General features: G+C 51.4%; 6 protein-coding genes across 6 annotated transcripts; 2 read left to right on the top strand and 4 right to left on the bottom strand.

The window, feature by feature from the left end:
• Positions 1-19: 19 nt before the first annotated feature.
• N7518_006146 (uncharacterized protein) lies at positions 20-1,526 on the bottom strand (the record flags this gene model as incomplete). The annotated part of the gene is made up of 2 exons (XM_057187073.1): positions 20-768; positions 830-1,526. 2 exons carry the CDS (start codon positions 1,524-1,526, stop codon positions 20-22), a joined length of 1,446 nt encoding a protein of 481 aa, XP_057038776.1.
• A 730-nt stretch (positions 1,527-2,256) lies between these two features.
• N7518_006145 (cation diffusion facilitator family transporter) lies at positions 2,257-3,708 on the top strand (the record flags this gene model as incomplete). Its single annotated transcript, XM_057187072.1, has 2 exons — positions 2,257-3,403; positions 3,467-3,708. 2 exons carry the CDS (start codon positions 2,257-2,259, stop codon positions 3,706-3,708), a joined length of 1,389 nt encoding a protein of 462 aa, XP_057038775.1.
• Positions 3,709-5,245: 1,537 nt separating this feature from the next.
• N7518_006144 (uncharacterized protein) lies at positions 5,246-5,569 on the top strand (the record flags this gene model as incomplete). Its single annotated transcript, XM_057187071.1, has 1 exon — positions 5,246-5,569. The coding sequence occupies one exon, from the start codon at positions 5,246-5,248 to the stop codon at positions 5,567-5,569; it is 324 nt and encodes a 107-aa protein (XP_057038774.1).
• A 181-nt stretch (positions 5,570-5,750) lies between these two features.
• On the bottom strand, positions 5,751-6,785 carry N7518_006143 (transcriptional regulator family TF; the record flags this gene model as incomplete). Its single annotated transcript, XM_057187070.1, has 1 exon — positions 5,751-6,785. The coding sequence occupies one exon, from the start codon at positions 6,783-6,785 to the stop codon at positions 5,751-5,753; it is 1,035 nt and encodes a 344-aa protein (XP_057038773.1).
• Positions 6,786-7,810: 1,025 nt separating this feature from the next.
• N7518_006142 (CAZyme family GH55) lies at positions 7,811-10,826 on the bottom strand (the record flags this gene model as incomplete). The annotated part of the gene is made up of 2 exons (XM_057187069.1): positions 7,811-10,518; positions 10,574-10,826. The coding sequence occupies 2 exons, from the start codon at positions 10,824-10,826 to the stop codon at positions 7,811-7,813; spliced, it is 2,961 nt and encodes a 986-aa protein (XP_057038772.1).
• Positions 10,827-12,393: 1,567 nt separating this feature from the next.
• On the bottom strand, positions 12,394-13,911 carry N7518_006141 (aminotransferase-like domain-containing protein; the record flags this gene model as incomplete). Its single annotated transcript, XM_057187068.1, has 3 exons — positions 12,394-12,850; positions 12,934-13,388; positions 13,423-13,911. The coding sequence occupies 3 exons, from the start codon at positions 13,909-13,911 to the stop codon at positions 12,394-12,396; spliced, it is 1,401 nt and encodes a 466-aa protein (XP_057038771.1).
• Between the last annotated feature and the right edge of the window lie 525 nt (positions 13,912-14,436).

The raw sequence follows: 14,436 nt of genomic DNA, 5'->3' as shown, positions 1-14,436 counted from the left end.
AAGAAAGATAAGTATCAAATCAAATGGAAATGCGTCTAGCCTTCGTGCCCGGCTCGGACTTGCTATCAAGTAGGGACTGGGCAGAATTGAACCAGCGCTTGAGCTTGGCGGCATTTTTCTCCGCGGACATTTCGATCTCGACTCCCTGATCCTCGATATCATTCATGTACTGTTGCGCGTGTTCTTCAATATCACCCATGTGCTTTTGCGCTTGTGCTTCCATTTCCTTCATACACTCATTGGCCGTATTGTGTATCTCGGAGTTAGCGTCGTCGACCTTTTCACCCAGTCCGGCTTCGTGCGTTTTGCATTCGTCGAAGATTTGTTCACGACACTCGCTCACGGCTCTATCGACAATCTCGTCGACAATATGTGATTTGAGACGGCGCTCAATCATTTCATCGACATATTGTTTGAGGTGGCTCTCCATCGTCTCAACATTGGCAAATCTAACTTTCTCAGACTCGAATGGCCGGTCACTGTCTACATCTTGTGGTGTGGCCAGCAGATGTTCCCGTCCTAATCGGATTAAAAGTTGGCGGATCCAGTCATCGGAAGCACCACGGAGTTCATCTTCAAGGCGCGCAAGTCTGTTACGCTTTGTGCGGCCAGGGGAGGAAGTATGCGTAAAGTACGTGGGGCGGATTGAGGCCGACGGGGAGAGCGTAGTACTCGGTGTATTGACTTCCGTGGGAGAGCCTAGCGGTTCAGGGGATGTAAGGAGCTGTCTTTTTCGGCTTTCATCGTCAGGTGACATTGACCATAGGTCTAGATACTATTAATGAGCCATTGAACGACAAATTACAGACGATAAGAAGTGACAAGATACCTCTGGGCCGTTTTCCAACCACCTGCTCAGACTGCTCAGAATACAGGGGTGGATCAACCTGCTTCACCCGGTCGGAGACCCGCTCCTCAGAATACGGGGGTGGATCGAGCAACAAACTGAAGGGCCAATCTCTCTGCACCATGCCATGCCGAGCGTAGTCAAAATGCTCTGCCTGAAGACTTCGTAGAGCACCCGAGAAAACTTCTAGCTGATTAAGTTCTTTGTCCACAAATTGTCGTTTGGAAAAGTGTAGACGTAGAGATGTAGATTGACAGATCTTCGCAAATGCGTCAAGATCTAAGTCTTCTTGATTGGCTGGACTTAAAGACTCTACCCCAGATGGACAAAGAAAAATACCGGTCTTACTGAGTACCAGACTCAGTGTTGAGACGGCCGAAACGTTGGTCACGGGCGCCGGGAGCTTGGGGAGCAAATCAGATGAACAGAGGCCGACGTTGCTTATCCGGGCTAATTCACATTCTTTGACTATTTCTGGTGGGATATTCAACGTCAGCACCTGTGATCTGCCGCTCAAGTTAGCAAGCTCTGCCGTAAACCGAAGGGAGATAGATCCTTGGTCGGCGGTTTTATCGTGGGCAATACGAAGGCGAGCAGAACAACAAGCCTTGAAATCGGGTGTGTAGACAAGGACTGTCTTCTGCAGGACCCAGAGCGGGTTTGGCGATCTGGTGGTCATTGTGCGATATTCGCTGGATTAAACAGGAAGACCCTCGAAGAATCGAGAAACCCTCCCACCCGGGCTTTCAAATAGTGTTGAGCAGCCCTGACTCGCGTGAAATGTGGAATGAATGATGATGATAAGAAGAGAAGAGCAAAGTGGTAAAGCTTTTGCGGCCTGGCCACGAGCACATGCCCAATCCGAAGTCAACAAGTGAAATCGGAGAGTCCTATGAGAACACAGGAATGGCAGGACTGGCGACGAGGACGGCAAAGAACAATACTTCCTTTACAGGATGATGATGGTGATGATGGTGAGGATGATGAGGATGATGGTTGGTGGAGGAGAAGGTGGAGAAGGTGAAGAGATGCCCAGAGGATGGAAGAAGGGGAGGGGAGGCTGGGGAGTTTGACCACGTGATTTATCACGTGATCAAACATTATGGATTTAGCGTCTGAACTCGTGGAGCCCGGATTTCCGTCCGATTTTTTTTCACGGCTGCCATTTTAGGATCAATAAAATTTTAGAGTATTCAAAAAGGTGTTTATTGGGTCAAAATTAGGAATTCTTGTGATGGGGTGCCCCAGCGACCGTGATACATCCACCCCGACAGCGAGGTGCCAAGAAGCTATGGTGGGGCATCAGATAAGCTCAGCCACAGGGGAATCTTGGAATTATTTCCCTGGCATGAAGGGTTTCTTTCATCTCAAGTCCTATTCACCAATTCATCCCATTCAATTCATTCATCATGGAGGAACATCTACGCCACAGTCTTTCAAACCATCCTCATGCCTTCCAACACTTGCATCATACTCATAGCGGCTCACCGTCACACCGGAGTGACAGAATGCCTCCACTAGCCATCAACGAAGGGACCACCACCGCCCTTGAGCATGAGCTCACCACCATTCATCAACACCGCACTGGTAGTTCCAGTGATGAAGAAAGCCTGCCGCCACGTTACACCTCTGAAAGCGATCCGTTCCAGTTGGCCTCGAAGCTGAAGACCGAGGATGAGATCCGACAGATGAAGGCCAATACCTCGCGGAAACGGGATTCCACCACTGCGAACAAAAGCCGGAGAGTGGGAGACATAGTGGGAGACACTACCCGTCTTGGAAAGCAGGCCTTCGTCACAAAGAAGCTGCAGGGGTTTTACGAGTCCCAAAATGAAAACATCGAGCGCATGCTGAAACCCGTCGAGGAGCACCGACGTGCTGCCCGCGAGCTGAGCGTCGACAACCGTCTCAAGTACCGGATTGCTGTCTACGGTAGTTTTGCCGCGAACATCATTCTCTCGGTCATTCAGGTGTACGGTGCCGTTTCGTCCGGATCGCTCTCTCTGTTTACCACAATGGCCGACGCCGTCTTCGACCCCATGTCCAACATGACCCTTCTGCTGTGCAACAAGGCCGTCAATCGCGTTGATCCACGCAAGTTCCCTGCTGGAAAGGCCCGCATTGAAACCGCGGGCAACATCTGCTTCTGCTTCCTTATGACCTCGGTCTCTTTCATCATCATCGCCTTCTCTATTCGCGAACTGGCAGCGGGCTCCGAGGAAGAAACCCAGTCTTTCCACTTGCCCTCCATCATTGCCGTCGCTGTCGCCTTTGCCACCAAACTTGCCCTCTTCTCTTACTGTTGGGCCCTGCGCAACCAGGTCTCCCAGATCCGCATTCTGTGGGAGGATCACCGCAACGATCTGTTTATCAACGGTTTCGGTATTCTGACCTCCGTCGGTGGTAGTAAGCTGCGTTGGTGGATCGATCCTATGGGTGCTATCATTCTGTCCGTGCTGGTCAGTGGGCTGTGGCTGCACTCCGCCTATGGCGAGTTCCAGTTGCTCGTCGGCGTTACTGCCGACACCAAGATGCAGCAGCTCATCACGTATATCTGTATGTTCATTCCCTTTCGGTTCTTCTAGCTCTTGGTAAAGCATTCACTAACATCTCTTTCAGCCATGACCCACTCTCCTGTCATCACTGCCATCGACACCGTTCGTGCATACACCTCTGGCCCTCGCCTGCTGGTCGAGGTGGATGTCGTCATGGATGCGGAGGCATCCCTGCGTGCCACCCACGACGTTGCTGAAGAGCTCCAGATTAAGCTCGAGTCGCTTCCCGACGTTGAGCGTGCCTATGTGCATGTTGACTACGAGACCACCCACAAGCCTGAGCATTCCGTGAAAAAGGAGCTCTAAAAAGTTTGCTTGACAGTTTGGACAGCTTTAACACGAAGTCCAACCTGCTTCAATTTTCTTCAAATTGTTCAGTTCTCTTCGCGTTCTTCAGGTTCTATGTGAAGAGTATTATTTGGCTGTTTCTTGTTTTATTACGCAATGAATAAATTTCTGCAGGAAACCATACTGTAACTTCAAAACGTAGTGCCTTTCCATATCTTCTTTGGGCCCTCGTCGGCACTAGTCAGCGTCGAATGGCCTCCCCAAGGGAACAGCCTGAATAACAGTTCTTATAAACCAAGCATTGACTGGCAGGATGTCGACGATTAGCAGTTTCTGGTAGTTCCCAGGCGACTAAGATAAACTGGTTGTAGAGCTCCTTGAGTGAGAATATGACAGAACACAGCCTGAAGTCTCCAACCATGTGATATGTGCACATGTGACTATAGTATCTCGTGCCTTCCCTTTTGGTCAAAAATCGTCACCAACCGCAGTTTCCCCCATTGACTTGAGTCACCACCCCCAGGGTATAAATACCTGCCCCCTCCCCCTCCTCCTCTTCTTTTTTCTTTCTTCTTCGTACCACTCTGGGTCCGCACTACACCTCGTTCCTGGAGTGGTCTTATTCTTTTGACTTTGGTCTCTGTGGATATCAGGTTAGGTTGTGGCACGAAGCATGTCTGAGGAGGTAACAATGCTCTACCAGTCACGTACTCCGACTGACCTCTGTGGATACGGACTGTCCAGCTGCTGCCCACATTGTCTTCATCTCCAACCCACTTTTTGGAACTTTTTCACGGAGATAGCCCTCTGTGTTTGTTGTTCCTTCTTTCTTTGATATGATTCCTCCCTCCCCCTCCTTCCCAACCCAGCTTCACGGGTCCTGTGTGTGGCACCTGAACAAGACTTGCACCTTTACGTGGTGTTCAGGATGAGTAGCCTTTATGGTGAAACCAAGCAAGTCAATATCTAGAATCTAGAACAGCTGCAATATAAAATCATCAGTACGCATTACAACATTGTGCTTCTTGTAAGGAACCACCGGACATTAAATTATTAGAACTAGTATCAGGTAACCTGCAGGTAGAGACTAGCGCCAGATTTCCCTTGTGTCGATCATGTTGATCAGTCCTATAGATCTCACACTGACGCACCTGGAATGTGATCTCGATTGTTGCACACTACAATGCCTAATTTCTCCGATCACAAGCTACAACAGCATCTCTTGCGATTTTCTCTCTACAGAGCAAGAAATCAACATACACACTCTATATCGAGTTTCCCTAGCAGTGCAGGAACTATTTCCCACTCATCCAACTCGCCGCATGCTCGACTTCTGGAGTTGAAAAGATCGACACAGTGTACACCATCGTACATTATGCATTCAATAGCTGAAGTCCAATGTACAGTACCCCTTATCAGCCCCTTGTCCCAACCAAAGCAATATTGCCCGCAACTACTGTCTATAAAAGCCACCCATCACGCCACAAAACCCAGTTCCATCATCTCAAGTATTCCCGTCTTCATACTACCACAATCCATACCTCAAACCTCCACAATGGTCCACCTAAAAGCCCTCCTCACCCTCGCCCTGGCAACCAGCATCACCGCAACCCAAACCACCTCTACCTGCGACGACGCCTACAACAAATGCGTCACTGCCCCAGGCGCCAACATGTCCACCTGCTTCTCCGATCGCGAGGCGTGTCGACACGGCCAGACCAACTCCCGCGCAATGTTACACTTGCGACACCCGGTGCGCGTGGTCTCCGCTGAAGGCGATTGTCAAGAGATCTTCGACAAGTGTCGCTCGGCTCCCGGTGCCAATATCTCGACTTGCGTCTCCGATAAGGCTGCTTGCGATGATGGAGAGAGCGAATGAGGTGTTTTCGGTATATAGAGCTTTGTCTGTGATGGATCCTGTAATAGGTCTTGAGAACTCTAGATAGTGCGCGAGAATTGTACCAAGAACAGAATGTACCATAAATTATTCAGTATCCATATTAAAATCCCAGGCACCGAGTTGCTCTATACTGTATGTATGTATCCTTCTGATCTGACATCTATCCCAGTGACGGTACCGGCGTACACACGGCAGTCAATGCGCGCTGCAGCTCGCCCACCTTCCGTGATAAATAGGTATTCGCCTGTCCGCACAGATTATTCTCACCGCGTATACTCTCAGCAGCCTGTATTCGATGCTCGAGAGCCTGGCACACGTGAGATAAGATCTGCACCTCCCAAAGCAGTACTTGGGCTTTCATCTTCGTCTCCGTGGCGTGGGAGAGATTAACCACGTCGATACCCAACGGGGTGGTCAATGGGATAGCAAGTATCGATTCTTTCATACTTTCAAACGGTCGCGAGAGACCTGTATTGCCATTCAAATGATATGGTTGTGGCGGCAAGCGTGCATCTTCGCGACTATCCAACGATGGAGTGGCCGGCCCGCCAATCTCAGATTGGTAGAGTGCTTCATACCAAGTTAAGACTTTCAAAAGAATAGACCCGAGAAGCAGGAGCTTGGAAGGATCCCGTGCGCAAGATCTCCCGGTGCAATTCAATAATCGAGAAACCGTCTCCGTGGCGGATCGAGTCGTGCGAAACACAGCATCACTTGCGGGGGATTCCCTCAGGGTTGGTGGTTGGAGCATATTGCGAGACTGGTTATCGTTGCCTGCGTGTCCATTCCAACAGTCGGATTGAACGAATTCGTACAGCGAGGAGAGCGTCTGACATGCTACCGCGATACAAGGTTCGTGTTGGTCGTCTTCTGGGACCTCTCGCGGCCGGACCATGCTAGGCCATGTATATCCCGGATTGGGCAAATGCGGGATTCCTGCGTTCTCATCCGGTGATTGATGAGTCAAGCTCGGAGGCAAGATATTTGATGTTCTCCTTTCCCATTCGGTCGGGGTTGGATAATTGGTCGTTGGGAATGGTGGAGACCGGTACCAAGTAGAGTTGTAGTTATAGTTAGGCTGGTGATGATTCGGGCCCATGGACCAGAATGGTTGGTGGTCAGGAAGGGTAGGGAGAGCCGAAAGGGCTGGAAGTGCTAGAGGGGCTAGGGGAGCTAGAGGAACTGGAGGAGACATCTGGACTCGAGAAGGCGGAGGATGAACAGGTGGATGGGCGAGTTCAGTTGTAGTCTTGGTAGACGGTTTCCCCTTTCGTCGCGAGCGTCCATACACGCATTTAGAGCCGTTTAGGACACAGCGCGCACAACCGTGCTTTTCTTTAGTGCAGCGCACTTTCGAGGTTGCACAGGGGTCGCATGATGTCCGGAATGGAAGACGTTGGGGTTTGCTGGGCCTTTTCGACTGGTTTTGGTGATGCGTCTGCATCTGTATCTCTTGGGAAGGAGTCATCGACATTATAAAGGTGAAAATTGCATGCCATGAGGTCCCTGGGTTTTGCTTTTTCTTTTTAGGCCTGAAGATAAACCCTGTCATGAATCAGCCACATTCGGTTCAATGAGGTCTAGAAGATATAAGCCTGGCGAATGGCATCCAAGTATAATTACCAACTAGTGCTTATTGGTTGCGTCACTTCTCTTAGCTCCGTTTGCCTCCTTTTCTCGATAACGGAGTACCCCGTGTTTCCCTGAGGTTATGGGTGACCAGAGATATCATGCAAATAAGCTAATAAAATCACAACCTGGACTCCGAGACTATAAGCACGAAAGACATATCAGACCCACATGGCTTCGGGTTCCGACGGGGTTTTCATGATCTACCCGCTATGTATATTGCAGGGGAATTTACAAAATATGGGAAACTAACATCGCTGACTCTGGAAGACAAACAAGCTACAGGTCTAAAGGTCGTAAGATGTCATGGCATTGTATATTGTGATACTGAAAGGAAACAAAAGTCTAGTAATGATCCCATGAATGAAACCGAATGCAATGGTATCGAGCAAAAGACCCCCAAAGCGCACATCCGACGCAGAGAAAAGTTTAAGAGAAAGAAGTGTCTAGACAGAAAGATAGGAGCAGAAGACGGAGATTGAATCTCATACAACGGTGGGGGAAGTACAAAAGAAGTTAAATGGTATTGTTTACAACAATGAACGAGAACAGAATGAGAAAAAGAATGAATCGAAAGAAAAGGAGAGTAATCTAAGCAGACTGCTCAAAGAGAGCGATGGTGGAGCAGTAGTTGCTCTTATTAGGCTTCTCAAGGACCAAAGCCTTGCCATCGGACGAGGTGATCATGTTGACAGAGGCCTTGGTGCTGAGACCGTACAACTTGACGTCCGAACAGTCGACCTCGACCATGTTCTCCTGGCAGTCCTCCGAGTTGAGACAGGATTGGGCGTAGTTCTCGAAGAAACTGTAGAGACCGGCGCCGTAGATGAAGACGTCCGAGGAGCCGAGAACACGCAGACCCCAGGACTTGCGGCAGGAGTTTGTCGTGCAGTTCGAGAAGTCGGGGTCGTTCCAGGAGTCTTGCGGGGTAAAGGGTGTCAGAGCAGTCGGGTTGGACTGGTAGTACGGAGTCTCAGATTGGATGAGACCCATGAAGACGTTCTTGGCACTCGAGACCTGGTAGTTGTACAGCTGGTGGTGCTCCGAAGAGGTACCCCACAGCCAAACGGGGTTTTGCGACTCGATGAGCACACCACGGCCGGTGTAGACATTGATCTGGTTGTGATCCTTGAGGTCGAGCTCGTGATCGGCGGTCCAGAACCAAGTGTTCTCGAGGTAGGCACTACCCGTCTTGGTGATGTGCAGGAGCATGAAGGCGGCCATGCACTCCTTATTAGGGGTGGTCTTCTGCTTAGGGGTCTTGGGGCAAGTGTCACTCTGCAGCTCAGTACCAGCGGCACCACCAATGCGGAAGTGAACATCCCACATACCAGCGGAGCCTTGGGAAGAGCCAGCAACGTTCCACTCCATGAGGATAGCACCAGGGGCGGCGCCCTTGGTGGTGATGATGAGGTCGCTCATCTCGACAGAGCCAGTGTCACCTTTTTGGCCGACCTGGAAGACAGGAACAGGGTTCTCTTGGTCGGCGAACTTCTCGCCGGATGCCATGAGCATGGGCCAGATCTCACCAGTAATCTTGATATCCTTGGGGATCTTGACGGTGGAGGTGATGACATAGGCACCGTGATCAAAGTAGATGACCTGGCCATCTTTGTAGCTGTCAAACACCTTCTGGATGGCGGCAGTGTCGTCAGTAGTTCCATCACCCTTGGCACCAGCGGACTTGACGCTGATGAAAGAGGAGGCTGCGACGTCCTCGTACAGAGGCTTGGACCGCTCGAAGATAGCGCCTCCATTGAGAAGGCTAGCGGGCTTGGAAGAAGTCTTCAGAGTGCTCTGGGTACGTGCAGAGGCAACGGCACCCGAGGCGCCGCAAGTGGCAGTGCTGCTGTCACTACCAGACTGAGTGGCCTGGCTAACTGAAGAGCTGCTGCTAGTAAGTTTAGCAGACGCAGCAGTGGAGGTGACGGACGCAGCAATAGAGGTGACAGGCACAACATTGGAGGTGACAGGAACAGCAGTGGAGACGACAGGCACAGCAGATTGCTTGGCAGAAACCACACTAGAGGGCGAAGAACCAACAGACACCACAGAAGTGGCAGGGGCCTCACTAGAAGGAGCAGCTGCGGAAGTGGGCTCAGGGACTTCAGAAGCCTCAGAAGAGGATCCGCCGAGAATGGAAAGGACACTGTTGGAGGCAGAGATCGAGGAAGTCTGAGCAGTGCGATCAGAATCGCTGCTGGTACTAACACCGGGGACAGGCGAAGGAGCGGGAGCAGATTCAAGTGATGCAGTCTTCGCCGGGGCAGGAACGTCGCTGCTCGCCAGGCTGGTGCTGGTAAGACCGTACGAAGCGGGACAGGCCATGATAGTCTCCGTAACGGTCTGAATAACGGTGACCACCTCAGGCTCAGACTCGCTGGCGCGCTTGCTGACAGTCTTAGACGGGGTGTAGGTGTTACCCTGAACCCAGTTGTCGACAACAGAGCCACCAGCCAGGATGGTATTGCCATTGATACCGGCAACAGCAATCTTGGAGCCAGTGAAATCCACGTTATCCAAAATCAGGTCACCACCGCCAACGGGGATGCTCTTCTGAGTCCAGGCAGTGACGATACCAGTGGGGGTGTTAGTGAGCTTGCTGTCCAGCAGCAACACAGAGCCAACAGTCTGGTTGGAAGGCGAGGTAGACATATTGAGGCCAACCTCGCAGTTGTTGATCTGGACTGACTTGAAAGTCCAGGCCCAGTTCCAGTTCATGAAGATGGCAGTCTGGCAGCCGTTGAAGGTCAAGTTACGAGTAGTGAACTGCTGGTTACCGAGGAACATGCCGTAGTTACCACCGTTGAAAGTCAAATCGGACATGAAACCACCGGATCCGTTGTCCATGAAGATACCCTGCTGCTTGTTGGCGTCACCACCACCCTTGACCATCTCGAAGCGAATGTTCTGCAAGCTCGTAGCCTGGCCGACCTGCCAGTGGATACCGGCACCGGAGCCTTCTGGGACGCTGGTCAGGTCAATGACCAAGTTGCGAATGGCGCGGAAGAAGTTGTTCTGGTTGGTGAACCAGTTGTCGCCATTGTCCTCGTAGGGATCGGCATCTATCACAGCCATACCCGCGAAGGTGGCGGAGGCCTTGATGACGGGCAATTCGACAGCGTCACCGACGATCTGGGTGTAGTAGTACTGCACGATGGGCTTCGAGACAACATAGGTACCAGGCGGGAAGTAGACGATAGCAGGAGTGGTGGTAGAAGAATCACAGCCCTTGCCGCAACGGCCTCCAGAAGAAATAGCCTTGTTGATAGCCACAGTATCGTCAGTGGAACCGTCACCTATTATATAGTTAGCATATTACTCAGGGGTATACGATTTGGATGAATGACTGACCCTTGGCACCATAGTCCATAACATTTCGGAAGATCTTGTAGTCGGTGCTCGTGGCAAAGGGAACAACACCCTGACGCTCAACATTGGCGACCCAGTAGCTTGAGGTGGATCTCTTTTCGGTAGTGGCCAACACATTATTCACAGGAGAGACGGGCACGGAGAGTGGCACAGCTGCGACTAAAGAAGCTGGCAAGCCGAGCAAAAGGATGATATGGGCGACAAAGATCGCGATGGAGGTCTGTAGAACGGCCATATTGAAAATGGATAACGCTGAACCTGCAGCGAAGTAGAAAGAAGTATGTCTAGGGAATGCGATAGTTCAGCAACCAGTACTGCAGATATCGAAATAAGAATCGAGTCCAACGCTTGACCAGCAGCGATATGCAGGAGAGCAAAGAAGATTTAAAGAGTGAATCTTCCGATGCAGGGTTCCTTCCCAAAATAGAGACAGGACAAAGAGTGGTGCCCGAAGAAATGAATGAAAAAACGAATGAATGAATGAATGGAATGAATAGAAAAGAAGAAGAGAAGAGAAGAACGACACAAAATAGGCCACGACCATAGAGACGGGAGGAGAATCATACCTATAAGGCAAAGCGTTTGCAAACTTCCCCTTTCCAGCCAATCACACGCACCACAGCCCTCAAGTCCACCACACCCCACCAATCAGAAGGCCCAGCCTGGTGACAGCGTCGACGCTTGAAACGTGGTGGTCTGCAGTTGAAACGCTGAAGATGACTGGCGCTTGCAAGTGTTTCGAATCGAAACTTAGATATCGCTTCGAGTGGTTGGCAATTTCCAAGTCAATATGTTCAAGGTACGGGGTAGAACAGCACAAACAGCATTCAGACGAGAATAAACAGACTACGGGTCTACGCGCTATATAACCTGAATTCATACCCCAAGCAGGGCATGTCGGGTCATCCATTCCAATCATCTGCGACGGGTTATGCTCACAGGGGGACAGGACGAGCATTGCACGTTGTCGCGTATCACCATGCCCTTGACTCGAGTGGATCCCTTTGTTCAGGCCGGGTAGAAGAGAAGAGAGGATGATACCGCGATTCCCCAGGACCGGCATCGTATTTGTTTTTTTTATTGCAGATCGAGGGCTGTTCATTCCTTTTGCTTCAAAATGCATGTTTGCATATGTCTGTGTATGTATCTGTGTCTGTGTAATTCCACCTGTAGCACAAGACTCGACGCCGAGTCAAAGCGGCGTATATCCCCCGCGTGTTGTCAGGGGGTCAAGTTATGGATGAACATTCCGGGGGGTTTGAAGGATTCCTGATGACGGAGAACCAAAAGCCAAGCTCATAACAGGACAAGGCTACGACCTGTGGAATTTCCGACGGTCAACTTAAGGGTTGGCGTTGATTCAAATAAAGAGGGGGAAAGTGTCGAGGCCAAGCTTTGCTCTTTGCTCCCCCTGAGTCGGAGGACCCGCTCGGGATTGGCTTGCCCCTCTGATCCTAAATTGTCTCGCGTCTAATTAGTACTCCGTAGTACTCCGTATTGCCCCTGTTGTTCTTTTTCTGGGAGAATTATACAACCCTTGTACATGACTTTCAATGTGCTGGCGGTATTGGGTTCTGAAAATGCCCCAACCTTGGGCCCAGCCAACTCGGGTCTCTATATGTTGTAGTAATGCCCGACGCAGAGCCTCAACGTTACGATATACCGTACAATATCCAACTCGAAGGCTTGTATGAGCTGGCAAGGCTATGTTTTAAATTGTCTATATGTTGTAGTTATGTACCTTTCATGCGCCACGCGTCTAGTGGACACTCCAGCTGGCGTGGCTGTGAAGTGGACAATACCTAGACCTGGGTACGAGTCATACGGCGGAGAACACGCGCTAGCCTACGCATTCCCTCACTCAAGTGTCGTGGCTCTTCCCACGCAAAACAGAGGCGCAGATGATCTGCAAACTCCTCATCGGGCACCTGCGGGTCTCCCGGGATCTGGAAAACATGCCCCGGCGATAAACGCAGATTTTCTTCGCTCAGCGCTGCCTGGGCTACGTCGGCGGCGAGCAATGGCGCTGGTAGACCAATCCAAATGAAGTAACCTCCGGCCGCGGCAGCGGTTGGTGGGGCTGTGACGCCCAGCGGGACGAGATGTTCGTTGATCCCTGCTAGCAGGGTGTGGTAGCGCTCGGCGTATTTCGGCTGGAGGACGTCGCGGATGTGGTTCTGAATGATGCCTGTAGGGAACATCTGGTCAATGACAGCGGCGCACAATTGAGAGGGAGCGCCGCCCGATCGGGAAGAGCCTCTGCAAGCGATATCGGGTCAGTCTGCGATTCCATATCCGAGAAGGGGGGTGGTCAGTCAAGTCATCCCAGCAGTGCCCCGTACGTTTGTGACAATCCATAGGCAACCTTTTCGGAAGCCTCCGCCCAGCCGGTGCGGGCACCAGGCCCGATCAGCTTGCTGAAACTGCCGTTACTCAGTGCGTGTCCCCATTCATCCTGTGGACCACCGTCCAAGTAGCGGTCCACATCAACAATGCGCGGAACACATGCGCGGTCCCCGAAATTCTCCTCTCCCTCCGGCTTGGCCGACCACTGAAGGAAATCATACACATCATCCGTCACGATCAGCGCGTCGTACTTCCGGGCGAGACGAACGAGCGCCTCCCGTCTCCGCAGCGACATAATCTTCCCTGAGGGATTCGCAAAAGTCGGCACAGCATAGATGACATGCTTGTAGATTTTGCGCCAGGGCCTGGGCGGTTTCATTTTCTGCAGGGAAAGAGGGGCAGTATCAGTCCGGAACTCAACAAACGATGGTACAGTGGCATGGCACAGTGACTGCACTCAGTCATGGGATCAGGACTTGTCCTACCGGCTCGGTGTTCCCAGCGCGCAAGGCGATTTCCTCCGCAGCGCGCAAACCGCTCTCCAGCACCGCGATGTCGATGCCCTCGTCATCTTCGGGGATCCCGCGTAGGCGCCCGGCGAAGCCCGAGTCCTCCATGATGCGCGCGGCCAGGTGGTACGTCGGTGCGACCATCCATACATTCCGCGTGTAGACCGGGTCTGTGAAGGTTTGCAGCACGCATGCTAGGTTCTGGCTGGCCCCGCCGGAGATGCAGATGCGCTGCGCTGAGACCGGCTCGCGGGGCTGATAGAAGTCACTCAGCCATGCGGCTATATGTGTGCGCAGCGGTCCGTACCCTTCGTCGGGGCCGTAGAGGAGAGCTGGGTTTGCAATGGAGGGAGTGGATAGTACGGTCGTAGCGGAGTCGGAAAGGATGGAGGCGGGGAGGAGCGCGGGGTTGGGCCAGCCGATTTGGAGGTCAATGGGCTGGTCGGGGAAAACGGTGAGTGTCATGACGAATAGGATGTCAATTGGAGGTCATGAATATCATATGCGTGTATATTGAACCCAACTAGTATTAATGCTTGGGTAAGAGCTTGGGCTTCCACGGTTAATGTGGCGAGGTGGGCACCGATGCATCCGAGATCGGGGATTGAATGGTTCCAGGGGGTTAACAGGCACAGGGACGGTATTGGCTGATATCTATGTAGAGGCCAGGAATAGCAGCGTCCTCCATGTATGATGTATTGTCAGAAAATAAAAAATAAGAACATGGTAAAGTTGTAAGCACCCGGTATCATGGATCGAGTATAAAAATGAAAGGAAAAAACAAAAGAACACGACGGCTGCATGATTCGAACATGCGCCTCCGAAGAGAATTGATTTCTAGCTGTTGGAATTGTTAGTGAATGTTGGTGGGTTTATTGGTGTGAAGAGAAACATACTCAATCGCCTTAGACCACTCGGCCAAACCGCCATATTAGATAGGTAACCCGCCCCAAATGTGTATCATAGAGCTAATAGTATTTGTGTATGCTA

Source organism: Penicillium psychrosexuale (genome assembly GCF_028828465.1).
Source record: "Penicillium psychrosexuale strain IBT 29551 chromosome Unknown utg000004l, whole genome shotgun sequence".
In the NCBI taxonomy this organism is placed as follows: Eukaryota; Fungi; Ascomycota; class Eurotiomycetes; order Eurotiales; family Aspergillaceae; genus Penicillium; species Penicillium psychrosexuale.
Note: the sequence above shows the minus strand (reverse complement) of the source record. Positions and strands in the feature narration are given on the sequence as shown.